Here is a 27,779-nt window from a genome sequence, read left to right on the forward strand (position 1 = left end):
CTACCTCAGCCTGTATGAACTGAACTTTTTACTTTCCCATGATGCTTCATTATCCCCTAGACACGATAGAGCCTGTTTCTTAATGATTATTTTTATATCCACACTTTTAGGTTTAGTTATTGCTAACGTGCATTGTCTGTATATTTGCATTGTTGATATTGATTCGTATATTTACTAATAAGCTCTGTTTTGAAAATAGTACCAGACTCCAACGGATACTTCTAACATTGCTGGTAAGACACCCAGTTACGGGGTACGTACAAATTGGGGGCTCGTCCGGGATTTGATAATAAATTGGGAGGCCAGTGAATCGGGCTATGAGTCTATTAATTGTTCTGGTTACGTGGGTAGCCAGACAGGAATGCATCAAAGATGGATGTAGACGAATTAATAGAAAACCCGAATTTGAAGGCGCTAGGGAGTGCAAAAAGGTGGACGATGAATATTGCGAAAGGATTAAATCTCGCAGAGGTGAAGTCTTCAATGAAAAAGTGCGAGATACAGAGGGCCATAGGCCAGTATTATATACCCGATGATGTGTTGACGCCGGGGGAATTGGAACTTATCCCTGAAAAGAAATCAGTTGTTGGGGTGATTCAGTTAGAGTTGGAAAAATTAAGGATGGACGTGGAACAGAAGAAAAGGGAGTATGAGATCCTGCTAAAGGAGTTGGGGATGAAAAGGGAGAAAGAAAGAGCTGAGTTGGTTGAGAAGGAGAAGCAGAGTGAGCATGAGCTTATGTTAAAACAGCTGGAAGCTGAAAGGAGAATGGAGGAAGCTGAAAAACAACGGCAGTTCGATAGGGGGAAATGGCAACATGTGGGTAGCAGGGCAGACCAACAGGAGAAGTTTAATTTAGTAGAGAGTTTAGGTTAGTACCTCTGTTCGAGGAGACAGATGTTGATAGTTACTTCTTGCATTTTGAAAAGGTGGCAGTGAATCAGAAGTGGCCCAGAGATCAATGGGTGGCATTGTTACAAAGTGCGTTAAAAGGGAAGGCTCAACGGGCATATGCAGCATTGTCCATGGACGATCTGAGGAAATAAAGCAGGCTCTCCTTCGGGCCTATTAGTTGGTACCTGAGGCATATAGACAAAAGTTCAGAGGTTTAAAGAAACTGTGGAATCAGACGTATGCAGAGGGTGTGCTCTTGGATCGTTGGTGTGCTGCAGAAAAGGTGGAGGAAGATTTCCATCGTTTCAGAGAGTTAATTCTGATTGAAGAATTTAAAGGTTGTGTTTCAGATAATATCAGGATGTATCTGAACGAGAAGCCGAATAAGTCTATATTGGAATTTGCCAGGTTCGGAATGAATGTGCCCTAACCCACCTGTCAAGGTTTTCCTCGAATAAGAGTTATCAGAAAGGCAGTTATCAGTAGGGACGGAAGAGAAAGTCCACCGGCTAAGGTCGAGAATACGCCAGGAGTTAGTGGAAAAGGTAAGGGGGAGGACAAGTAGGCTGGCAGGAAGGTTCCTGGCTTGACCTGTTATAATTGTGGAAAGGTTGGTCATATTGCATCTAAGTGCTTTGCTCCGAAGAAGGAGACAGGAAAAGGGACAGAAGCTGTGCCTTTGCATGGGATCATTATAAATTTTGACCTGGTATCTGGACCAGTCGAAGTAGGGGTGCGGTCAGAATTGCCGACAGACGGTGTGGACGTCCTTTTTGGTAATGATTTAGCAAGTGGTGACGTGTGTGCAGCAGTGAAATTGACGAGCAAGCCTGTGAGTGCTGAGGATTCGCCGCTGGATTCTAAGATCTATCCCGCATGCGTAATCACTCGCAGCATGTCCAGAAAGGCGGTTGAGAAAGAGGACAGTTTAAATGAGTCCAGTGTTGATTTGGCTGAGACGATTTTACCGACCCTGTACCAAGAGGAGTTAGGGGATGGTGAAGCGGAGAACAGGGAGATGAAAAAGAGTAAGGATGAGAAACAGATAAGGCAGTTCGAAGGTCCAGTGTTGGACATGGATGATCTGTCTGGCTTGACAGAGCAGTTTGAAGTTGAAGAATTTAAATGTGTTCTCAATAACGATATAAGGGCAGTCCTAGATGAAAAGGATGCCATTACCTTGATGGAGTCTGCTGGGTTAGCAGATGAAGCTTCTTTAACCCATAGGGTTGAGTTTACTCCGGATGGGAGTTGCCCAGAGAGTAACTGGGAGGATCAGGGGGACTCAGAATTTGAAAAAGGGACTGGTATGGAAAGCCTGGAAAAGACAGATTCCCATTTGAGTGTGTTCAGGGTGTGAAGGGTGTGGAGTCACATGGTACTGAACGTAGTATTGAAACTCAGGAATAGTCTGAGATATCTAATTTAGTTAAAAAGGATTGCAGTCCTATTGGGTCAGATGGACTTGGATCAGTGAAGAAAGTGTTAACCTTGGTACCAGTGGAGAATGAGAATTCTCAGTTGTTTGTGTTAAAAGTTAGTGAGGAAATGAAAGGTGGTGATGTGAATATTATTGAAGGAGAAGGGAAAGGTGTTCTTCCCAAATTGAATAAAGAAAATTTAAAGTCTGAATTGGTTTTAGAAGCAGCAACCAGGTTGAAGGAACAATGGCTTGTTAACAAGGTGCCTGTGAATCAATTATAGATTGTTTTGGAATTTAAAGGTAAATAACTTGCAGATGTTAAACTGAAAACTAACAGAATGAAGGGTCCTGATGATAGAATTAATGAGTTGCTCAAAAATAAAGAATTGTGTGGAAGTTCAGAAAATGGGCTAAGTTTGGAAAACATTGGTGATAAGATAACTCCTATGAACAGTATATGTGAAGGTCTATTCCACACTGGTGAGCAAGCTAACCATGTGAAAGTTAAGTGGAAAAGGGGCAAAGGTTGACAAAAACGCCACTTTGAATAACAGGATCTGGTTTTGAGGGATTTTGACAAAGCATGTGAAAGATTAAAATATCATGGAAGATTGACTGTTAAGTTTAAAAGTAAAATATAGATTAGTATTTGCATAAACTTTTATAATGCACTACAGAATAATCACACATGGATTATTTCACATTTTGTAATATACACTTAAGCTAAGATCGCAACCCTTTAGTTTTTTACTGACAAAAAGGAATAAAATATTTGGTTATTAAATTGGAGTGTGATGCTACAGGAATTTAAGTTTTTAAGATACAATATATTAAAGGAAGTGACAATGTAATCTCAAACTGGTTATCTAGATGCTAAGTTGAAGGTATATCTGTATTGCTTTATAGTTAAGAACACTTCTGTATTTTTGCTAAACTCTGTAATCCTGCAAAACGCTGTACTAGTTATTTTCCCATTTGGTGAAAATTCCTAGAAGGATGGGGGTGTTACGAAGGATGAACAGCTCTAATGGGCAGAAGGGTGCAGGGTTGCCCATGTCCCCCTGCCCTGGGAGAATTACAAACCGTTACTGTTGCCAGGCTGCTAATGAGAGAGAAAGAGATGGAACAAAAACATATTGGGACTGGAACATTTGCTTCAGACAAGGGCGAGATAACACGGGGGGAGAGAGACCATATTAGGACTCCTGTAAGACTTATGGCTCCGGAGAGGGCTGTTTACTTGGTATTATTCTTTTAATTAAAATTCCAAAGTGGACAGCCGGAGTGGGCTGGTTTGATGGACTAAGCCATTCAAAACTGATTGACACCTGAGACCCCATGAGTAGGGATAAAAGTGAGGCCTGGGGAGACACCCCTAAGACACACCAGGAGACGCACCAAGAGACACACTAGTGAGCACTGCTTATGTGTTGGAACCCACGAGAAAAGTTTGGGGCATCGGAGAATGAACGAAGGATCGGTCAATTATAACTCACAGTGTTTATGGCGAGGCCGGTGGGGGCTTGTGTGTGTGTCCACCCTTGCCTGGGTGACGAGTCCACCAGAGAAGAACGGTCTAGCTGAAGGACAGAGGGCTCATACCTGAATGGCCACTACAACACATCGACGGATCAAGAACGTAAAGGAAGGTTTGACTGGTTGTCATAGTTTGTTCTCTCACGCGCTCTCTCTCTCTCTCTCTCTCTCTCTCTCTCTCTCTCTCTCTCTGCAACAATTTCAACACATCGACCAAGAACTACCTCAGCACGTATGAACTGAACTGAACTTTATATTCGCATATGACAATTCATTATCCCCTAGACATCGATAGAGCTTGTTTATTATTGATTATTATTATATCCACACATTTAGGTTGAATTATTGCTAAAGTGTATTATCTGTATATTTGCATTGCTGATATTGATTCATATATTTTACTAATAAACACTATTTTGAAAATAGTACCAGACTCCAACGGATACTTCTAACTTTGCCGGTAAGACACTCAGTTACGGGGTACGTAATAGCTTGAAAATCTATAACTATTTCCAGGAACCTCTGCCATTTTATGTAGGAAGAACTGTCTTGCAGTATTTATCTAGACATTACTTTTCAATATCCAATTAGCCACTCTGTACCTCTTCTGTTCCATGGAAAACTCATTGAGATTCCCGAGGCTTTTACTCCAGGCATCACCCCAGCAAGGGCACTTTCCTGTAGATACTGGAATATGGAGAACACCACGAACAACTGGAGGCCTGAGATGGCCTTGCATAGTCTGTGGTGGCATAGTTGCCATTTCTGATTGGCACACTAAATACGGACCAGCATCCCATCAAGTTTCCCTGCACCATCTCCAGTGCTCAGACTTTCTCCCTTTCACACGATGACCAGAACTGCATGAGCTCCAGCTGGGATCTGAACAATATTTGAAGAAGTTGAAGACAAACTTCTCATTAGTTGGGTCATTATAATCAATGTCTCGAATAATGTCCAGTCGTCTATGTGCCATTTTTACCACATTGAGAATGATATTCACTGCGCATTAAAAGTTAGGAACAAATCTTTTCACATTACTACTTACTCTAGTTCCTGCAGTTGACATTGGAGCTTCACCAGCTCCTTAGACAGACGTGCCACCCCTGAATCTCCGATATTGTTATCACCCAGTGACAGAAGCTTCAGGGAGCAGTTTGTTTTGAGAGCGATAGCGAGGTCCTCACAGAACGAATCTGTGAGAGAAACATCCCATAATCTGAGGGCCAGAGACAAAGATGGAAATGAATACATTTCAGTCTGTAAGAAGGTTTTAATTTCACTTCCAATACACTCCATATCTTATTGTAGACTGCATATTATTGATAGTAACACTGATCCACTCTCTTGAATGTTATTAAATTTCAGACACATTGTAAATGTAAAAGATGACCTCTCCTTCGACTGATACTTACCGTAGTTTCTGTATTTTACACTCTGGGCTGATCAGAGGTCCAAGTATCAGCTTCACCCCTGAATCACCCAAATTATTATAGTCCAGGGCAAGATCTGTCAGTGATGGGCTAGTAACTAGAACGGAGGCGAGATAGTCTGCACCAGTTGCTGTGAGACCGATTCTACATAGCCTGCAGTTCAAAAAGAGCAAGTGCAACCCAATGCATATTTGTCAACATCATTCAATCTGAAGTCAAATTGTAAACAGATACATTCTACATTAGGCTTCAAGTTGTGAATACAAATTCTCAGTCTCGTACTTACCGCAGTTCCTGTATTTTACAGTTATGGTTCCGCAGAGCCTCAGACAGCAGTTTGACTCCTGAATCCTCCAGCTTATTGTTATCCAGTTCCAGTTTGATCAAAGATTGATTTGCTCTGAGAATGCAGGCAAGATTCTTGGCACAGGAGGCTGTGAAACTATTGTTCTTCAGCCTTGTAACCAGGAGAATCGGAGTGAGAGCAGAAACGAATGAGTATAATAGAGCAGAGGATTGCGGGGTGGGGCGAGAGAGAGAGTGGGGTGGGAGATGGGGAGAGTTGGGGAGAGACAGAGAGAACATCAGTACACCATTCAATCTGTGTTCCTGATAATAAAGTTAATGTCATACAACAACAATTAGAAACAGTATCTACCATTCTCCACTACTTACCCCAGTTTCTGTATTTTACATTCCGAGTTATTCAGAACTCTTAACAGCTGTTTTACACCTGTATTTCCCAGTCTATTGTCTTTCATATCGAGGTCCATCAGTGAGCTGTTTTTAACGAGAGCAGAGGTGAGGATTGCTGTCTGAGAGTCTGTGATACCGTTATTGCCCAATCTAGCGTCGGTAATGAAAAGATAAAAGGGAGACTGAGACCTCAGAGGAAACGACTCAATATAGATCACCAGATTTTACCAGTAGTTATGTTAATTGTGTTCTGTTCAATATATAATCAGAGAATCAGACTTTCATAGCATGGCACTTACCGCAGTTTTTGTATTTTACAGCCCTGGTCAGTCAGAACTACAGAGATCAGTTTCACCGCTGAATCACCCTCACCCAATTCATTGTTTGCCAATCTGAAGGGAGAGAGAGATCTGTGAGTCTCAAACTGAATCAGACCTGACCTGGTATGCCATTCTGCCATTTTGCCATTCTGACATTTCAAGTAAATATTTCAAAGTAGTGAAGAAGTTCTCAGCCAATCTGTTCTTGCTCTAAGAATAAATCCCAATATGTTTTATCCCAGTTGTTTTCAAGGTGTCTTTAGTTACTCTATCTAAACTTATCTCTGTCCAGTTTTGCTTTGTGAATTATTTTGATGTTATAATGTAGTTCATATTTGTGATCCTGCATAGTTTACAATGCGCATGAAATCCCAGATTTCACAGAGGAAGGTCCACATTCCATAAAATTAAATATAATCTCGATCTGCCATGCGCAATATTCCAGTATGATCTCGATAAGAATGAAAAGCAGCTGGGAAACCCTTCCAGGCATTTTTCTGGACAGGCAGAAGTTCTGGAGATGCAATTTTTCAAAGTATCAATGCCCTTTATTAATGCCTTTCATTTCAAACCCAAATATTCTTGAGGAACTTCTGTAGCCCCTGTCTCAAGCAGAGCAATAATCAGCAAACAGATCATACCACTTTACAACTTCGCAGTTAATGTGTGGTGTGAGGGTAGCCAGAAAATTGGTCCGATTATGTCTCTATTCTCAGGATAATTGCTGCAGCCGGTATATTGGAACTATTTGCTGGCTGCTATAAACTTCAGGGTATCACCGACTGGACAATGAAGATTGTGGGTGTTGTGCCTGCACTTGGACTGCCCGGCCCAGAGAGGCAGAAGGTTAGAAATGGGTGAAGGGATGCAGGTGGTTGAGAAGTGCAAAGGACTGTGTCATTATTAAGTTAAGCTAACATCTGGCCACCTGAAGAAGCTCAGATCACCCACTGACAACAAAGCTGTGCTCTGATCTTTGGCAGTGAATGGAGATGTGGTTGCTCCCTGTGCAGCACATGGTGATAGTCACTGCCGTTGTCTGGGAGAAGAGATCAGTTACTGGTCTTTGCTAATGACAAACTTTAGACATTTAGTCACCGGCAAACCGATCAAACAATGACACAGGGCTTACTATTTGTCTAAAGATTTTTAACATTAAATCTTTAATTTTCACTGTTAGAAAATCTAAATATTTAGAATTACCCCAGCTCTTGGCATCTGTGAAGATAGGGTGCCAGTCTTTGGAGTCCTTCACACTGAATATAGCAGTGATCTAGGTCGAGGTGCTTTACTGTATCACAGAACCCAATGACATGAGACAGGACGGCGCAGTCAATCGGTGTCAGTCGCAGTCCACTGAGTGAAAGTTTTTCCACAGATCCCAGTGAGTCCTGAGCCAGTACACGATTCTGAGACTCAAACAGATAGTGCAATGTGTTCAGGAGGCTCCTTTTACCATCTTCACTCTTTGTGTTGCCACTCAGACGTTTGATCTCCCTCTTCACAAAGTCAATTACCCGACGGGCTGTATCGGCAGGAAAAGGACCCAGAAACTCCTTCCAGCGCCAGGCTGACCCGGAGGAGAGACCAGCAACAAAACGGAGAAATACATCAAACCGCCCATCTGTCATTTTGTGGGCTTCAGTGGGGAATGTCAGGATATCCCCGGGATGTAGTTCCAGGAATTGTGCGACTGCAGCTAGAAACTCTTGGACGGTGAGGTGTGGGAATGTGTACACCACGCTGTGGGCAGAATCCTCTCTCTCCAAAAGCTCCATCAGGAACCCGGACAGGAACTGAGAAGGCTGCAGATTGTACTTATTCAAATCTTCATCTGTAAAAACAATCTTCCTCTCAGACACTCCCACGAAGGCCATCTGACCAACCCTGAGTAACACATCATGAACGTTCTCAATCTCACGACCATGGTTTTTCAGGATATTGTAAATATAGTAGGAGTACAGTTGGGTGATTGTCTTGGGAACTTGCTGAGGGTCCCTGTCTCTTTGCGTGAAGAAGGGGCCTAGTGCCAGAGCGAGGATCCAGCAGTAGGAGGGGTTGTAGCTCATTGTGTACAGGATCTCGTTCTCCTTCACGTGTTTGAAAACGGCTTCTGCCACCGCCTGATCATCAAAATGTCTGATGAAATATTCTTTCCGTTCCTCACCAACAAATCCCAGGATTTCCGCCCAGACACTAATCTCTGCCTTTTCTAATAAATGTAATGCAGTGGGGCGGGTGGTCACCAGCACTGAACACCCTGGGAGCAGCTTGTGCTGGATTAAATTGTACACGATGTCCGACACATGGCACCGGAATTCTGGGTCTGCACCGCGTCGTTGAGAGTCTGCGTCTCTTTGACTCTCAGTAAAATCAATTGCATCCTTTAGTTCATCCAAACCATCAAATATAAACAGCAATCCCTCTGGGTTCTTCCATACTTCTCCCAGAACATTCTCAAAGTAAGGATACTGTTTCAGAATCAGTTCCCTCAGGCTTATTTTACAGTGAATGGTGTTTAAATCCCTGAATTTGAAACTGAACACAAAATGGAAGTGTTGGTATATATTCCCGTTGGCCCAGTCATAAACAATCTTCTGAATCATTGTTGTTTTTCCGATCCCCGGGACACCGGCCACTGCTGCTGAATTCCCAGGTTTTACTCTGTTCACTGATGTCGGAGTCATGGAGTCAAATCCGAAGAATCTCTTTATTTGCTGCCAGTAAGTCACACTATGGGAAAAGCTGCTTTGAAGCAACTGATCGGAACGGATTTTTTCCAACTCTCCCCGAAGGTGTTTCTCTCTCCACTCCTCATGGTCTCGGCCTCTTGCCAGCAGCTCGTGTTCCACAAACCTCCGTTCTCGAACAGAAGAAATGACCGTCAGCTCAGCGTATCGATCAACAAGCTTGGAAACCTTCACCTTCTCCCTCAACAAAATCGTGTTCACTCTGAGCTCTTCAGTTTCTTCCTGCAGTGTTTTCTTATGTTTCTCATGAACATCTTCCATGTGAACAGAAAGAAAACTGACACAGTTAAATTCTCAACTTAATAGGGATACATGCAAAATTCAAATCACTAGAAAGTCAACAGTTAACTCAAAATTGTCATGTTTGTTACTGCTCAAAGTGAAGTTCCACCAACACACAGCTGTTTGGCCTGTAGCCAATATGCAAAACTATTTTTAAAAATTGAATCTTCACAGCACAGTCTGCTGTGAAGGTGAACATGCCTCTACTACTCCACTGCAACTGCCTGCATTGACCAACTCAAGATCCTTTAATCTCCAAGTACTTTATTTTTAGGATAATGTTTGAAAATCCACATGATTAAGGGTCTCAGTCTGAAATGTCGACTGTTCACTTCCCTCTGTAGATGGTGCCTGGACACGTGAGCAATGCCGGAATCTATAATATCTTCATATTGACAGGCGACGTTTTGTCAAGTTAAAATATTTACTGGAAGAACTTATCAAAACAGTCACCACATGTGTAGAAGACAGCAGTATTAGCCTTTCAGATCACTGTCCTAATGAAGCCCTTAGAAAATCTGAATATCTTCAATTGCAGAGGAAAATGAGGTTTATAAAGAATGGGCAGCCACAATGCTAAATTAAACTCTGTCCCTTCTGCCTGTTCCATCCATATCCTCCCCTCCTTTCATTTTTTACGTGTCTAACAGTCCGTTAAGTGTTCCTGTCCACCACTTCTCCATCACCAACCCTGGCTAGACACTCCAGGTTCCGATCACTCTGTGTCCCGACACATCTCCTTCAGAGCATCCCCCTCTCACCTTAAACACATGCCTCCCGGCACTAATCATCTCAAACCTGTGGAACAAGATACTAGCTGTCAACTCTAGCTATCAGTGTCTTATAAACCTCTATCAGTTCCGCCCTCTGACCACACCAATCCAGAGAAAACGAGCCACGTTTATCTGAACTCTCCCTAGAGTTCATTCCAAGTAATCTAGGCAGCAACCTGTTGAACCAGATGGCCAGCTGGCAAGCAGTGGTAGAAGGCCTCTACTCTGCATCGCAAGACCTTTTCCCCGGTGTGATACAGCCACCCTGTCCTGGCCTTTGTTATGGAGACACTAGCTAACAAGATGCCACCATGCTCAAGCACACAGATTGAGCCCTGATCTGAATATTGATCGTAATTATGTCCATATGAATTGTTGCCTTGCAGGAGGATGACCTTTGAATACCTGCTCACAGAGAAGTTCAACCTACGTGCTGTCACTGGTGAAGAATGCTACACCTACATTCTTGCCGAATCCGGAAATCTGCTTCGGCAAAACATATTCCTCGTTACACATTCCTCCAATCACAATAAATGTATGTTCTCTGGTATTAGCCATTGCCACCTGGGGAGAAAGGGTGATGGCTGTAGGTTCTAACTCTGCCTTTTATCACCTGTATGAAGTTGCCTCTCATCCTCCTTCACACAAAGGAGGGAAGTCCTAGATAGCTCCAGGATATGTAATCTAATATGGGCAGTATCCTGGCAAATCTCCTTTGAATTTTCTTTAAAGTTTCTGCATCTACCCAATAAGGAGTCAACCAGAATTGAACACAACCTTCTATGTGTGGCCCTACCAGAGTTTTAAACAGCCCCAATATTACGGCATCTCATTGCTCCTGAGCTCAATCACGATGGTGTCACGTGTGTAACGTGTGTGGGAGTTTCGCAGTACATCAGAACCATTGTAGGAGTTAATGAGGCTCAGCGGCTCATCAGGATCTGAACACTGGTCTATGGTTGTCACAGAATGTGCAAGGTGTTCAGGGCCCGTCAGCGCTAAACAGATGGATCGGTCAACATAATTCATCGTAACATTTTCAATATTTGGCAGAGAATCGATAATTAAAAATTTAAACTGCAAACAGCTGAGTGACTGGTGTTGAATTCCGCAATCATTCCTTCTGAATCAAACAATTTATTTTCTCTCTGTCTCCCAGACGGTTCAACCCTCGGAACAAGCATCTGAGGCTCACATTGATTCTGGCAAGTGAGCGGTGTCAGAAAGTGAAATCTCTTACCTTTTAACTGACGTGGGAGTTCGGTTAACCCTTGACTGATGTTCATGTATTCCGGTATGTCAGCCCCTGTTTAAATCAATAAATTAAAATTGAATTATATTGCTCCAGCTACAATGTTTTTTATTGTCAATTTTGAGTTCAATGTGTTGTTTTACTGTACCGAGCTCCTGGATTTCCTTCAATATTCTGTCCAACTTCGGTAATTCATTTCGCATTTTCACAAATGCTTCCCACATCACCCTCCGGGCTCGGGAGCCTTTCCCCATCACCAGGCTGAAGAATACCTTCGAAGCCTCCGGCCGGGTTCGCTTCCCCACAAGTTTAGAAACTTTCTATAATTAACAAAAACAAATATATTGAGGAGCGTACTGACGAAGCACACGAGGAAGGTCACTGCCCAGTTATGGGATGTCTCGGCAGCCAAGGTACAGTCACTAGACGGGCTCGTCTCTCGTTCTGCGATCCTTGGATCAAGTGGTCAGCAGTAAAACAGGAAATGAAAATTAATAAAACTCTGAATTCACTAGTTGTAGCAGAGTGGGGAATGATCTATGCAGATTTAATGTGATCAGTTCCTGTGTCATTCAATATCCAACTTTATACAGATTTATCAATAAAGAAGCTTCAAGCTTGATAATTGTGGGGAATGCAAGATGGAAGCAATGCATTATTAATCTGCGAGGCCTTCACTGCAAAACCGAGGGAGGATGCCTCAAAAGGTTCTTCAAACAAGGCGAAATTGGACAGATTAGACGTACCTCAGTGATGTGAATTAAACTGGGCTGCTATTTGACATGAGGAAGGATATTAATCAGCCATTATCTTCATTATCTCCATTATCTTCCAAGATACTCAAAAACTTTCACAAAGTAGCATGAAACATTCTGATTGGCGGCAGCAGTCTCTCGAATGAGACAACGGATGTGGGGCTGGGGGAGGTGAGTGGGCTATTGCATATGATCGAAGTAAGTTGCAGAAACTTGTAAAATTAGTCACCTCCATCATGGGCACTAGCCTCTGTAGTATCCAAGACATCTTTAAGCAACAGTGCCTCAAGAAGTCAGCATCCATCATTACTAAACTCCATACTCAGAAAGTATGACCTGTTCTCATTTCTACCATCAGGAAGGAGGTACAGAAGTCAGAAGGCACAGATTCAGCACTTCAGGAACAGCTTCTTTTCCTCTGTCATCTCATTTCTAAATGGATATTGAACCTGTAAACTACCTCACTGCAATTTTTCTTTTCTTTGCACTACTAAGTTGAAATGGGTAGTGCAAAATATGAAAATTGCAGTGAGGTATGTGTTCAATAACTGTTTAGAAACATTGCATTGTACTGCTGTTGTAAATTTAACAAATTTCACGACATGTGCAAACCGATATGAAACCTGAAATTTGATTCTGATATCTGGTGAATGAAACTTTCATTAGCCAGCCATTATGTAACTGAAAAACAGAAAACCCCTTTTTTCACGTTATTCTAGGAGAGCAGAGATAAAACATGTGATTATATGCCTCTTGACTAATCTCACTGGCTTGGTGATTATTAGAAACTGATGAGAGAAGCAGGATTAATCTTCATTTGGAAAGACAGTTCGTGATCAAGTAGAGCCAACATGAACTGGTTCATGAGCAACATGGCAAAATGCTGGATGACCTCAGCAGGTACTGCAGGATCTCTGGAGGGAAATTAACAAATGACATTTGGGGCCGAGATCCTTCATCAGGACTGGAAAGGAAGGGATGAGAAGCCAGCATGAGAAACTGGGACCAAGCCCTCCTCTACTGCCACCATGAGGCCACGCTCAGGTTTTGGGAGCAACACCTCATATCTTGTCTGTGTAGCCTCTACCCTGATGGCAGAAAATTCACTTCTCTAACCTCCAGTAATTTCTTCTCCTCCCCCTTTCTCCTTTTTAATTAGTCCTGATTATGGATCCTCAATCACTTGTTCTCTTCTCCTCGACTGTCCATCACTTCCATCTGCTGCTCCTCGTCCTTCCCTTTCTCACACGGCCCCTCTCCTATCAGCTTCCATCTTCTGCCATTTGTCTTTACCACCTATCACCTCCCCACCAACCTCCCCACAAACTTGTTTCAGCTATCATCCACCACAGTTTACGACTTCACCCCAGCACAATCTTCTTTTGATGGCTTCTTCACACTTCCTTTTCCTCAATTTCCCTCGGGATCACTAAAGTATGTCCGTCTGTTTCCCATCCTGATGATATCTCGGCCCAAAGCCACAAATGTGCATTCTCTTCCAGACTTCCTTCAGTATTCTGTTTGTGTTGCTCTGGATTTCCAGCATCTGTGGGCCCGTTGTGCTTACACTTGTCCATAAGACCATAATACATAGGAGCTGAATTAGACCATTCCATCATGGCTGACCCCAGATCCCACTCAATCCCATACACCTGCCTTCCCACCAGATCCTCCGATGCCCCAACCAATCAGGAATCTATCAACTTCCAATTTCAATATACCCATGGACGGCCTCCAGCGCAGACACTGGCAGAGCAATCCACAGATGCAGCACTCTTTGGGTAAAAACATTCCTCCTTACTTCTGTTTTCACAGGTCACACCTCAAATCTCGTTCTGGATTCTGCACCACAGAAAACATTCTCTCCACATCCACTTTATCCAGTACTTCCGAAGTTCTGTAGGTTCCAATGAGATCCCGATGCATTCTTCTAAATTCCAGTGAGTACAAGACCAGTGCTGCCAAATTCTCCTGATACTTTAACCTTTTTATCCCTGGAATCATCCTCGTGAACCTGCTCTGGCCTCTCTCCAATGGCAATACATCCCTTCTGTGATAAGGGGCTCAAAACAGTTGACAATACTCCGTGCCGCCTGATTGGTGTCTTATAAGGATTCAGCATTTTCTCCTTGTTTACTATATTCTAATCCCCTTCAGATAAATGCAAACATTGTATTTGCCTTCTTTACCACAGCCTCAACCTGTAAATTAACCTTCTGGGAGTCTTGCACGAGGGCCCCTAAGTCCCTTTGTAATTCTCATGTTTGAATCTTCTCCCGTTTTAGATAATAATAACTGTTGTTACTTTTACCAAAATAGATGATCATACATTTTCCAACACTGTATTCCATCTGCCATTTGTTGCCCATTCTTCCAATTTGTCTAAGTCTTGTTGTAAATGCATTGCTTCCTCAGCACTACCTGCCCCTTCACGTATCTTCAGATCATCCATAAACTTTGCCACAAGCCATCAATTCCACTAAATCACTGACAAACAATGTGAAAAGCAGCAGTCCCAATACTGACCCCCGATGAACACCACTAGTCACTGTCAGCCAACTCGAAAATGTCCCTTTCATTTCCACTTGCTGCCTCCTGGCTGTTAGCCATTCCTCTATCCATGCCAGTATATTTCTTGTAACACCTTATCAAATGCCTTCTGAAACTCTAAGCCAGTGACATCTACTGCCTCCCTTTTGTCCACTGTGCTTCACACTTCCTTGAAGAATCCTGAAAGAATTTTCAGGCAAAATTGTCCTTTACAGAAACCATATGACTTTGTTTTTAATCATTTGTCTCCAAGTCCCTCGAAACCTCATCCTTAATAATGGACTCCAACACTTTCCCAACTACTGAGGTAAGTCTAACTGGCCTGTAATCTCCTCTCTTTTCTCTTCCTCCCTTCTTTATCTTTGTATGACTATACTAATTGAGTATTTTTAAAGATGTAACTAAATCCTTTGCTTACGGTATTACGGTTGATGTGGTTTTTGTTGTGGGGAGGTTGGATCATTCCACTGAAATTTTCAGATGGATTCAGGTGGAATGGGTTCATACAGTGAACAAGGTAAACTGGTGCTATTAACTGCAAATTCTGTCTTCCAGGGTGCTAATGGTGAGCTGAGGTCATGGCATGTCAAGGGAATGTGAACACACCCTTGTTTATTGCAAATTGTCACCGCTAACAATGCATTTGCGCACAGCCCGGGCTGAGGGCTGTTTATATCTTGCCACATGTGCAGACGAGTCATAAACAGAACTTTGTTTAATAGACAGCCATCATCACCCCCACCCAGACACCCCACCTGGAGCCCCTGATGGCAGAACGATCACTGATTAAGCATCTGGAGAAGCTCGTGCCTCTCACACTACAGGAGGAACTGATACGGCGATGGTCAGGGCTGGGATGATCGTCAATTTTAGTTAACTGGGAAAAGACGGCCGTGATTCAACCTGTCTTGAGTCACCATCTGCAAGGTCTATCTTTTATTGAGGTTGAGTTGACTGACTGAACTTAAACAGCAGCTTTGTAGAACGATTGGATCTAATTTTTAACTCAGCTGTTCACCAGGCATGATACATTCCCACTGCTCACTTGCCACTGTGATAAGCATGTTATGTTTGGAAAGAATGGGTTTCCCTAACTCTACAGTTCAAAGGAAAGTTTATAATCAGAGCACATATATCTCATCACATACTACCTGAGATTCCCTTTTCTGCATATTTAACAAAGCTATAAAACCCTGACTATAACATGATAATGAAAGATCAGCCAGAAGCCAGTTCCCAGCAGCCCAGCTCAAAGTTTCCAGTGCTGATGCCAGATCTGTCAAAACAATGTTCAGAGATCAGTGTTAATATGACATCAAACAGCTGCAGACCTGGGAGAAGAGACAATTTGTTTTTTTTCCCATTGGATACCTTCAGTTCCGTGATGTTAGAACCAGCAGACATCACCACATTTTTCCCGCTCACCTCCTGCTCTTGATCACTGATGTGTCCTTCCAGTCTCAGCATTTCAGTGAGTTCTTCCACACGTTCTTCAATTGCCTGTTTCAGTCTTTCCCGGTAGAATTTTGACAGCTGAAACAGTTGTTCCTCATTCCACTGTGAGGTGTGCTTAGAGATTGTAGTCATAGGACCTGTGAATACGAAGGGTGAATTAAAACAAGAGCCATGACTGTTCCCTCGACATGAGCACCACATAGCCGGCCCAGTTGGCATTCGTTAACATTGGCCACTCCGGAGACTGCTCACCAAAATCTCAGCTCACAGTCTAGTTCTGAATCCAAAGATGCAGCAAAGACCAAATAAATTATTCTACTTCTCCCTCCATTGATGCCACTGCACCCCAGACTCAGAGCTGACACAATATTGCTCGTTCTCACATGCCAACTCTCCGATATCACCGGCCCAGCCTCCCCATCTCTGCTGTGCTGGGTGAGAAGCTGACAGTGATGCAGGTGGATACTTCCCTGGTGTCATCGATTATGGATTACCTGACTGGCAGACCACAGTACGTATGCTTGCAACACTGTGTGTCAGACAGAGCAATCAGCAGCACTGGGGCTCCACAGTGGACTGTCCTGTCTCCCTTTCTCTTCACCATCTACACCTCGGACTTCAACTACTGCACAGAGTCTTGCCATCTTCAGAAGTTTTCTGATGACTCTGCCATAGTTTGATGCATCAGCAAGGGAGATGAGGCTGAGTACAGGGCTACGGTGGGAAACTTCGTCACATGGTGTGAGCAGAATCATCTGCAGCTTAATGTGAAAAAGACTAAGGAGCTGGTGGTGGATCTGAGGAAGGCTAACGTACCGGTGACCCCTGTTTCCATCCAAGGGGTCAGTGTGGACATGGTGGAGGATTACAAATACCTGGGGATATGAATTGGCAATAAGCTGGACTGGTCAAAGAACACTGAGACTGTCTACAAGAAGGATCAGAACCGTCTCCACTTCCTGAGGAGACTGAGGCCCTTTAACATCTGCTGGATGATGCTGAGGATGTTCTGCGAGTCTGTGGTGGCCAGTGCTATCATGTTTGCTGTTGTGTGCTGGGGCAGCAGGCTGAGTGTAGCAGACATCAACAGAATCAACAAACTTATTCGTAAGCCCAGTGATGTTGTGGTGGTGGAACTGGACTCTCTGACGGTGGAGTCTGAAAAGAGGATGCTGTCCAAGTTGCATGCCATCTTGGACAATGTCTCCCATCCACTCCATAATGCACTGGTTAGGCACAGGAGTACATTCAGCCAAGAGACTCATTCCACCGAGATGCAACACTGATCGTCAAAGGAAATCATTCCTGCCTGTGGCCATCAAACTTTACAACTCCTCCCTCTGAGTGTCAGACACCCTGAGCCAATAGGCTGGTCCTGGACTTATTACCACTTGGCATAATTTACTTATTATTTAATTATTTATGGTTTTAAATTGCAATATTTTTACACTGTTCTTGATTGGTGCGATTGTAACAAAACCAAATTTCCCTCAGGATCAATAAAGTACGTCTGTCTGTCTGTCATTTTCTCATCCTTCCAAGCCCGTCCCTATGGATACTGGGCTTCCTCCTTTGGATACGGGATCACATCTGACCATCTGATCAGAAGTTATCAACGTTACAATTACACAGACAATAACTGCCTTACTTGCGCCACTGACATCTGATAAATTAGATTTAGTACTTACAATGCTCAATTACCAATACCACCATTAATAACTATTCCTCAGAAACTCACATCTATCAGAATAACTAAATATCTGTTTTAAAAATAGATAATTCTGTCCATAGACTGAGCAGAGGAGCAGGACATTCCACCTCAGTTGTTTTTCACACTAAACACTAACACTTACTTTCCCACCAGCTTCCATTTTTAGAATTGGTTTCAACTGCTGGTCTTTTCATTTCTCCCCGGAGCAGACATAGGACCGTAAGATACAGGAGCAAAATTACATCATGCGTAATGATGTCCATCGAGTCCTCTGCATTTTCTTCATGGCTCATCCAGTTTATTTCTCTCAGTTCCAAACTCCTGGGTTTTCCCTGTATCTTTTCCTGACACTATATTCCATCGTGATTTCTTTGCCCATTCTGCAAATCTGACTGTCGTTGTGAAGCTTCTCTACTATCTGAAAACTGCATACCCCTCCACCTATCTTCATAATGTCTGCAGAGTCATCAGAAAACTTCAGAAGATGGCAAGACTCTGTGCAGTAGTTGAAGTCCGAGGTGTAGATGGTGAAGAGAAAGGGAGACAGGACAGTCCACTGTGGAGCCCCAGTGCTGCTGACCACTCTGTCTTACACACAGTGTTGCAAGTGCACATCATCAAAACCAATGACATATAACACAAAAAAACAGTCCCAACACATAACCCTGTGTTACACCACTAGTCATCGGCAGCAGACGAGAAAAACCACCCTGTAATCCAACATTTTGCCACCTGACAATCAGCCACTGCGTTATACATGCCAGAATCTTTAACTGCAATAACATGGGCTCGTAGCTTATAAGCAACCTCTTTTGTGGCACCTTGTCAAAGGCCTTCTGAAAATCCAACACAACATCAACTACTTTCTCCATCCTGCTTTTTATTACTTCAAAGAATTCCACCAGTCACGATTTTCCCTTAAGGAAACCAGGCTGACTACAGCCTATTTTATCATATGCCTCCTAGTACCCTGAGACCTCAAGCTTAACAATCAACTCCAACATCGTCCCAAACTCTAACGTCAGACTAACTGGCCGATTCTTCCAGCTAATCTCATTGCTCTCATGCTCCAACTAACGTGTCTAACCTGCCATTCACAGCCATTTCATTCTGAGTGGTCTCCTGTTTTAATAAAACAATAAGATATTGGAGCATTTGGCCCATCAGCTCTGCTCTGGCATTTCATTATGGCTGATCTATTTTCCCTCAGCTCCAATCTCCTGCCTTCTCCTCATATCTTTTCAAAAATTAGACAGACCAGCTAATGACAACTACTCAAATGTTCCTGTTCCCCCTGTAGCTGTAATTGTGCTCTACCCTTCCCTCAGTTCAGGTTATTTATCTTCACTGTAAAAATGCGTTTTTGCAAGCCAGATGCTGCTCAGTTGTCAGGAGGCACAATAATATTTGCAAAACATTAGTAACACACCCTTCTCCGTCCTTGTTGATATCTCAAGATCCTCTCTCATCTTTGCAACATCATCCATGATGGAGATCAGCGTTCCAATTCCGGGTGCTCTGTAATGGATGGAACATTAAGAGGATGATAAGGAAATTATTATGAGAAGAAAAGCATTGTCCTGAAAACTCCTACGCTCATTTCATCTACTCTTTGCCCATTCAAACACTTTCAAATCCCCTGGAGCACAGCCCTAGTGGGCTACACACTGTCCAATCTCCTGGGATCCATCCTTTCTGGATCACAATCTAGCTGATCACAGATTATCTGACCTCACCCACACCCCTCCCATCCCAGAGCCCATGCAAGTCTCCAGAGGAATATTCTCCTTACATCATGCAGAAAGAATCATAGGCCCAGCTCCTGATCTCAACGGCTCCTATAGTATGTAAACAATTCAAATACATCACCTTTCATACTTGTTGTTTTTAAAATGTAACCTATTTCAGCGATTGCCTCCCCGCTCCCCCCACCTCGTCATGCATTGGAGTATAAATGTAAAAACACTGAGGCAGTGGTAAGTTAATCCGCATCATTCACCCACACAACCTTCAGAAAGCTTGTATGGAATTTCCCTCCACAACTTGTTTTCCCATTTCTTCCCATCAGGTCTACACTTTCCTCTGGAGACGTGCAGGCACGTCCCTGTCTCAACCCGGATGATAGTGTTATTCTGCCTATGTAACCCCACAATTGTTAACAACTCATCTATCCAGCCGATCTCAACTGGCTGCCTGAGTTTTCACTCTCCTTCCCTAAAGTTTATCCTGCAGCCTGCTCTGTTCAGTTTCTGTTCCCTCTTGTTTTGTGGCTGTGTGGCTCTACACTCTAGTATTAAAGTTATAATTCACCGCTAATCGTCTCTGCTGCCCTTCTTTTGGGTCAGGCTTCCTCTATGTTTCCTCACCCTTGCTACAAACTGGGATATTTTACTTCCCCCAAAAAATGTCATTGTTTTAAATGAGATCTATGCCTGAGCCTTTGCGTACCTGCCACGGAAGATAGCTCCACAGTATCTCTATCATCTGAGTGAAGAAATTTCTCCTCATTTTGTTGCCAAAACGCTCACAGGCTGTTCAGTGTCTGACTTGCAACTGGACTGCCCAGCGAAGCATTCAGCAGATGTGCTCCAGTGCGGGACTTCAAAATGTATAAACATTTTAATGAGGCCCCTTCCAGCTTCTAAACATTCAGCCCATTTAATCTCTCACAATACACTGACGCGACTTCCGGTAATTAAACTCCAATTTTTTCATTACATCATCTTCTGATCTGCAGGGTATTGTCTTTTTGAGAAAATAATATCAGAATTCACTCCACACTTGAGATGTGATCTGATTGAAAGCTCTCTATGATTGAACCCTCATTGCCTGCAGTATTTGCAAGTGTTGTGTGCACTGGAACACTCAGGTCCATTCTGGCAAGATCGTTACCTGGTCCTTTGCCATTTCAATAAGCATTCAAAAGTTCTGTTCCTCAATTGTCTTCCTGTCAATCAAGATTTTGCTCACTCAGATGATGTCCCAATACCTAATGGCACTGTAGCAATTGTGGTGAAAAATTAAACAACCAACATGTTTTGGGAAGACATATGGAGAATGTGTAAACCCAAATGAAGAATGTGAAAAGATCACACCAAAGGTACTGGGAGGTCAGTGTCAGTCAAGATTTTAGTCACTCAGATTACATCCCATTATATTTAATTACAACACAGAAAACCACAGTCCTTGCAGCAGCTCGTCGTGACTACCAATGCCTAACAGCAATGTAGCAACCGGTGGTGAAACATCAACCTACCCATGGATTTCCGGAAGAAGTTAGAATCAATTACCAGCTGGAAGTCCACGTCACCACTTTGAGAACGTGAGGAAATACAATGAGTGCTTCACCTTCACAGGTCCGTGTCACAGCATTCTCATGCTGTTGCTTTACCATATTGTTAATTGTCTCATTCCCAACCTTTTAAATTGGAATGTCGTTAGATTTGCTACTCTCAGACATAAGGCAGAACCATGTTTGGGAGCAGAGCACCATGTCTGCAATGATGTCAATACAATCCATGATAATCCAAAACACTGATGACCACATATAATTCTCCCCGGCACCACCAGATTCTTCGGTATTTCAAGCCTTCCACCTTGAAATTATTCAATGACTCCAACTCTACAGCAGTTTGTGGTAGATAATTCTCAACACCCTTATTCTACAGCCACTCAGTAATCTGCTCCAACTTCCCACTTCCCTACACAACCATGTACAACATGGTCGGTAAATCAGAGATTAGTCACTTTGAACTGGCATTTTATAACATCATTCCGTGTTCTCTAGGTTACACCAGCAGGTTTTCACTGCTCTATCCATTTATGTCCTAGGTAACCATTTGGACTGCAATCGCAGCTTCTGAATGTCCTGCAGCCGCTCACTATCCTGGACCCATGGAGACAACATTGCCTCTTGGAGCAGTGTCTATCGGCAAAGAAACACTTGTCCTCTGACTTGTTAGGGAATTCAAAAATCGGACCCAAATGTTACAGTTCGGTTGATCACCCCACAATTCAGGAGGAATTTCAGTCTGCCTTCCTATCTCAACTTCCAGTTTGTCCACTTGGACTCATATAACAGAGCCAGACTTTCGAATCAGCTCATTGAGCCTGTTTCATGCCATTGCCTCAGCACATCACCACATAGAAAACTGTACTGTCAACACCAGACTGATAGAATATGTGAAGGAGGGACCTGCACACTCCAAAGGACCTCAGTCTCCAGAGGAAGGAGAGGTGTCTCTAGCTCTCCTCGTACTCAGCCTCTGTGTTGGTGATCCACTCAAGCCTGTCATTCAGGTGCACCCCAGGTAGTGGTAGATCCTCACCACATCCACGTCCTCACCACCAACAGTAACAGGGAGCAGTGCAGGCTTAGTCTTCCTGAAGTCTATCACCATTTCCTTTGTTTTACTGATGATACAGCTTGCACCATTTGACAAAGTCCTCCACCAGGGCCCTACCATCTTCCCTTTATCCACCTATTGCTGAGACATCAGAGAATGTCTGCAGATGACATGGCTCAGTGTTGTATGTAAGGTCTGAGCTAGGTACAGGGTAAACAGGATAGTCCAATATAGTCCCCCGTGGGGCACAGTGCTGCTCATAGCCACGTCTGAATCACAGCTCTCAAGCTGCAGAAACTGCCATCTGCCAGTCAGGTAGACCCACCATACTCCAATGGAGCATCAAATGGTCAAATGGCCACATTATTGTGCTTACGTATATTATGCTCACTGTATGAGGATTATGATGGAACAGTAACTATGTGCCTTGACAGAGCTAATCTTGACCACAGTGCAGGTAACGATACATAGCATTGTCATGTACCCTCCCTATACTGGTGATAATGAAGGACAAGTAATTAAATAATATGCTGGCGGCTGTCCTTTCAAGAAGGGAACCTCCTCTCCAAATATCCATCAAGAAACCCCGGCATTGGAGATGATTTATATGGTCCTCCGAGAAATGGCTTAGTTTTACATTTAATACAAGGGTATTTAGAAACAGGAAATGAGGCTGATCTTGCACACAATGCCACATTGCACAAATGTATAAATGAAACAAATTCCCGGCTGCTGCCACCCTCCTGGGCCCCGGTCTCAGTAATCTCAGAAACTGAGATCAGTGCAGAGGGGTGAACCAACCTCCTGCCACTGGAAGCACAGGTGTGTGGAGATGGTCTGGGCTGCACTGTCCTTAAAAATCTGTATCTCTGGCTCAATGTTCAGAACTGCAATGGAAGGGGGACAATTTCATTAATCTTCCCAACAGCAGTGGGTGCGGGAGGAATATATACTAAGCAGCTTTGTTAATTATAATCGTGGAAGAACACTGCTAATTCAGTTAAGAATCAATATGTCACATATCCATTGTCCATTTGATAATTTAGTAATTTCTGAGCATTATTGTTCAATTACTGTTCAGTGTCTTGATAGTGTGAGTGGACAGTGATTGAGATGAACACGGTGGATGACTTCTGTCAGTATATTACTTGGTGTGTACCCTCCTGATTCTGAACCCAGAAAGCCAACATTATGGTTGCAGAGGTAAATTAGCAAGCACTGAGGAAATTTCAGTTCCGTTTGATAAACATTAACCAAGCTCACATCTACCTCCTAGGCTCAGTGATTGCTTGGAATCAAGCTGTTCACTGCAACTTGGACTTTTGAAGTAAATTTTGCAATTTACTCACTTTTCTAAACACAAAGTACACTGCAGATGCTGTGGTCAAATCAACACGTACAAACAAGTTGGATGAACTCAGCAGGACAGGCAGCATCTGTTGAAATGAGCTGTCAACATTTCCTATCCGATCCCTTCCCAGCTTCCCCTCCCCCACCCCTTGATCTTTCCTCTGATTGGTTTTCCACCCTCCTCCCACCTTCTTTATGGGGCCCCTGCTCCCTCCTTCTTCAGTCCTGACGAAGGGTCTCGGCCCGAAACATTGTCTGCTCATTTCAACGGATACTGCCCGACCTGCTGAGTTCATCCAGCAAGTTTGTATGTGTTCACTTTTCTTATGTCCATGTCCAGTAACACTGACTATGTTTCGCTTGGCCCTTCTATCTGTGCTTCAGAGGAAGTGCAGCGAGCTCAGGCCCGATACGATATTAAGCCTCAGTCACATTATACGACACAACACAGCTCGTTTATTACCCACAGCAAACTCCAGTTGATAGGGGCAGGAGTTTCTGTAACATCACTGGCCGCCAGACACTAATATAACACGCACTGCTTGCTAAGTATTCAATTGTTTTTCTCTTGTTATTTTCCACAGATAGTGATTGTACATGTTTACTTTGTATCTGTGCTGAACTTGGCAACAAGAACGTGATGAAGCAAGTCTGCTCCTGATTATTCCATTTAAGGAATGTTGTTCAGCAGGCCCATGAACTTGCTCTCCTGAGACAAACTTCAAGGTAACAACTGCAGTTCTACAACAGGCTAAATCTGTCCTCTAGCTGACAAGAGTAATGTTCACATTTCAGTTTGTGTATCTCAGTGCTAGTTCTTTCCTTGATGATGCATTTGATTTCGTTATTGTTTTACAAATCTCTCAACTCGTTGAAGATGTTTATTTTTTATAAACTCTGAAAATTCGAACAAGTATTTGCTGTTCAAGATAAATGAATGTAAAGAACATGAGTGGCATCATCCCACAACACAGTCCCCTTTGATGAGGCAAGTTGATTGTTTTTCTGTTTCCTTGTTCCTAGTGAAATAGCTTGGTCTACATCATTCAGTGTAAGTATCCTGTCTTTAAAAAAGAACCACATATTCGAATCTGGATGCAACATATCGATGCAGCTACAGAGAAGGCAAGTCAGTGGCTATATTTCATTCAGAGCTTGAAATTTGGTTTATCACCCAAAACACACGAAAACTTCTACAAATGCACCGTGAAGAGCATGCTGCACCACTGGCTGCTATGGGGGGGGGGGGGGGGTGGGTACACTGCACAGGATGAAAATAAGTTGCAGATACTTGTAAGTTTAATCAGCTCTATCATGGGCACTAGCCTCCATAGTATTAAGGAAACTTGTCACCCAGGACCTGTCTCTTTCACATTCTTGTCATCAGGAAGAAAGTACTGATTCTGAAGGCACACATTCAGTGATTCAGGAACAGTTTCTTCCCCTCTGCCTATCCCCTCCACCACCCCCTCGATCTTTCTTCTGATTGGTTTTACACCTGGCTCCTCCCATACTCCCCTCACCTTCTTTATAGGGCCCCTGCCCCCTCCTGACGAAGGGTCTCGGCCCAAAATGTTGACTGCTCATTTCAATCGATGCTGCCCGACCTGCTGAGTTCACCCAGCTTGTTTGTACATGTTCTTCCCTTCTACTATCCAATTCCCGAATGGCACTGAGCCTCACTACATTTTAATTTGTTTTTTTTTAAGCTACAGATTTATCAACTGAACTATTTAATAGACATACATAGACTGACTGGAATCCAGTATTTTTCTTGTTTATTGGAAGGTACTATAATGGACATCATATATAAGTGTTTGGGGAAACAGGGACTAATTGGGGATACTCAACATGGCTTTGCCTGTAGCAGATCACATCCAGTGAATTTTATAGGTGTTTTTGAAGCTGTTACCAAGCAGTTTGATGAAGGAGAAGCTGAAAGTTGTCTGTATGATCTACGACAAAATACTCCATGGAAGTTGGCCCAAAAGGGATACGTTATTTGGCATTCAGGATGAAGCAGTCCACTGGATTCAATGTGGGCTTAGTGGGAAGAGCCAGCAAATAGTGCCAGTCATTAGTCCCATGTTCTGCAGGCATCGGTGCTGGGTCTGTTGTTGTTTAGCACCTATTTGAATGATGAAATAGTAACAGGGCAAACAGAATCAAAAACCTGCGGATGACATCAAGATTATGGGTGGAGTGGACAGTGCAGAAACCAACCAAGGCTTGTAAACTGATCTGAACCAGCTGGGAAAATGGGCTTAAAAATAACTAGTGGAGTTTCACATAGACAATTGCAAGGTGCGGCATTTTGACAAGACAAGCCAGGCTAAAACTTACACAGTGAGTGTTAGGGGACTGAGGTCTGCGATAGAACAAAGGGACCTAGGAATGCCGATACACACCGACATGGTGCCAAAAGAAATGTTGAGGTTTTCCACGGTGGGAATTAACTGTTCATTCTAATGGTTGCAGTTAGTTACGAAGGTATTGAAAGAAGAAAATTACAAGCATGGATTTTTGTTCTGTCCTATCTTTCTTTTTGTTCAGTGTTTCTTTATGCGTTTTTCCATGAAACAGTTGCACAGAGAGACCCAGATTCCACACTGGCCATGTGGAAACCAGGTTAAAGTAATGGAAATTTATACACCTCTATTCCAGATATCAGATGCCCTCATTTCAGAGGGGAATTGCTCATGGGTAGACAGTTAAATAAGGAATTTTAAGAAAATAATCGGGAAGATTGTAATTTTGGGGAGCAATCTTAAAAGCTGCTTTTACTCACAAGACTGCCTTCTTTTTACAGAACATAAAATATGTTACTCAGGACTTCAGATGTAGTGATTTTTAACCATATAACCATTTAACAATTACAGCACAGAAACAGACCATTTCTGCCCTTCTAGCCCGTGCCAAACGCTTACTCTCACCGAGTCCCACTGGTCCGCACTCAGCCCATAACCCTCCATTTCTTTCCTGTCTATATACCTATCCAATTTGACTTTAAATGACAATACTGAACTTCTACTGGAAGCTCGTTCTACACAGCTACCACTCTCTGAGTAAAGAAATTCCCCCTCGAGTTACCCTTAAACTTTTGCCCCTACTCTCAACTCATGCCCTCTTGTTTGAATCTCCCCTACTCTGAATGGAAAAAGACTATCCACTTCAACTCTATCTATCCCCCTCATAAATTTTAAATACCTCTCAAGTACCCCCTCAAACTTCTACGCTCTCAAGAATAAAGATCTAACTTGTTCAATCTTGCCCTGTAACTTAGGTGCTGAAACCCAGGTAACATTCTAGTAAATCTTCTCTGTACTCTCTCTATTTTGTTGACATCCGTCCTTTAATTCAGTGACCAGAACTGTACACAATACTCTAAATTCGGTCTTACCAATGCCTTGTACAACTTTAACATTGCATCCCAACTCCTATACTCAATGCTCTGATTTATAAAGGCCAGCATACCAAAAGCCAGCATACAGGGCCTTGGTGAGACCACAGCTGGAGTATTGTGTGCAATTTTGGTCCCCTAATCTGAGGAACGATATTCTTGCCATAGAGGGAGTACAAGGAAGGTTCACCAGATTGATTCCTGGGATGGCAGGAATTTTATATGAAGAAAGACTGGATCAACTAGGCTTATACTCACTGGAATTTAGAAAATTGAGGGGGGATCTTATTGAAACGTATAAAATTCTAAAGGGATTGGACAGGCTAGATGCAGGAAGATTCTTTCCAATGTTGGGGGAGTCCAGAATGAGGAGTCACAGTTTAAGGATAAAGGGGAAGCCTTTTAGGACCGAGGAGATGTGGAAAAACTTCTTCACACAGAGAGTTGTGAATATGTGGAATTCTCTGCCACAGGAAACTGTTGAGGCCAGCTCATTGGCAATATTTAAGAGGGTGTTAAATATGATCCTTGTGGCTAAAGGGATCGGGGTATGGAGAGAAAGCAGGTACAGGGTTCTGAGTTGGATGATCAGCCATGATTATACTGAATGGCGGTGCAGACTCGAAGGGCCGAATGGCCTACTCGTGCACCTATTTTCTATGTTTCTATGTTACCCTGAGGTAAGTGAAATGATACCAGAGTCCAGGGTAACACAGAGGGGTTGGGATTAGTGTTAGAAGATGTGAGCTAATTTGTCACTTTGGTACAGGATACCAGCTCCTACAGGTAGTTTTAAAATCAAACCAAAATAATGGTGCTCGCCTACAATGAGACAGTTATTTACTCACCTTCT

The 27,779-nt window shown here is 43.1% G+C and overlaps 1 protein-coding gene across 1 annotated transcript in view; it reads right to left on the minus strand.

Annotated features, from left to right (window-relative positions):
- Positions 1-27,779, minus strand: part of LOC132387384 (NACHT, LRR and PYD domains-containing protein 3-like) — a 37,725-nt gene that overhangs the window by 8,327 nt on the left and 1,619 nt on the right. Inside the window, exons 2-11 of the mRNA XM_059959759.1 lie at positions 19,260-19,348; positions 16,036-16,256; positions 11,508-11,679; positions 11,348-11,413; positions 7,506-9,306; positions 6,282-6,374; positions 5,962-6,132; positions 5,573-5,743; positions 5,269-5,439; positions 4,902-5,072 (exon numbers count right to left, since the gene is read on the minus strand). Of these exons, the coding sequence (XP_059815742.1) occupies positions 4,902-5,072; positions 5,269-5,439; positions 5,573-5,743; positions 5,962-6,132; positions 6,282-6,374; positions 7,506-9,306; positions 11,348-11,413; positions 11,508-11,679; positions 16,036-16,256; positions 19,260-19,317 (3,095 nt within the window). The 5' untranslated portion in view covers positions 19,318-19,348. The remainder of the gene's footprint in view (positions 1-4,901; positions 5,073-5,268; positions 5,440-5,572; positions 5,744-5,961; positions 6,133-6,281; positions 6,375-7,505; positions 9,307-11,347; positions 11,414-11,507; positions 11,680-16,035; positions 16,257-19,259; positions 19,349-27,779) is intronic.

Source organism: Hypanus sabinus, unplaced genomic scaffold (genome assembly GCF_030144855.1).
Source record: "Hypanus sabinus isolate sHypSab1 unplaced genomic scaffold, sHypSab1.hap1 scaffold_180, whole genome shotgun sequence".
NCBI classification, from domain to species: Eukaryota; Metazoa; Chordata; class Chondrichthyes; order Myliobatiformes; family Dasyatidae; genus Hypanus; species Hypanus sabinus.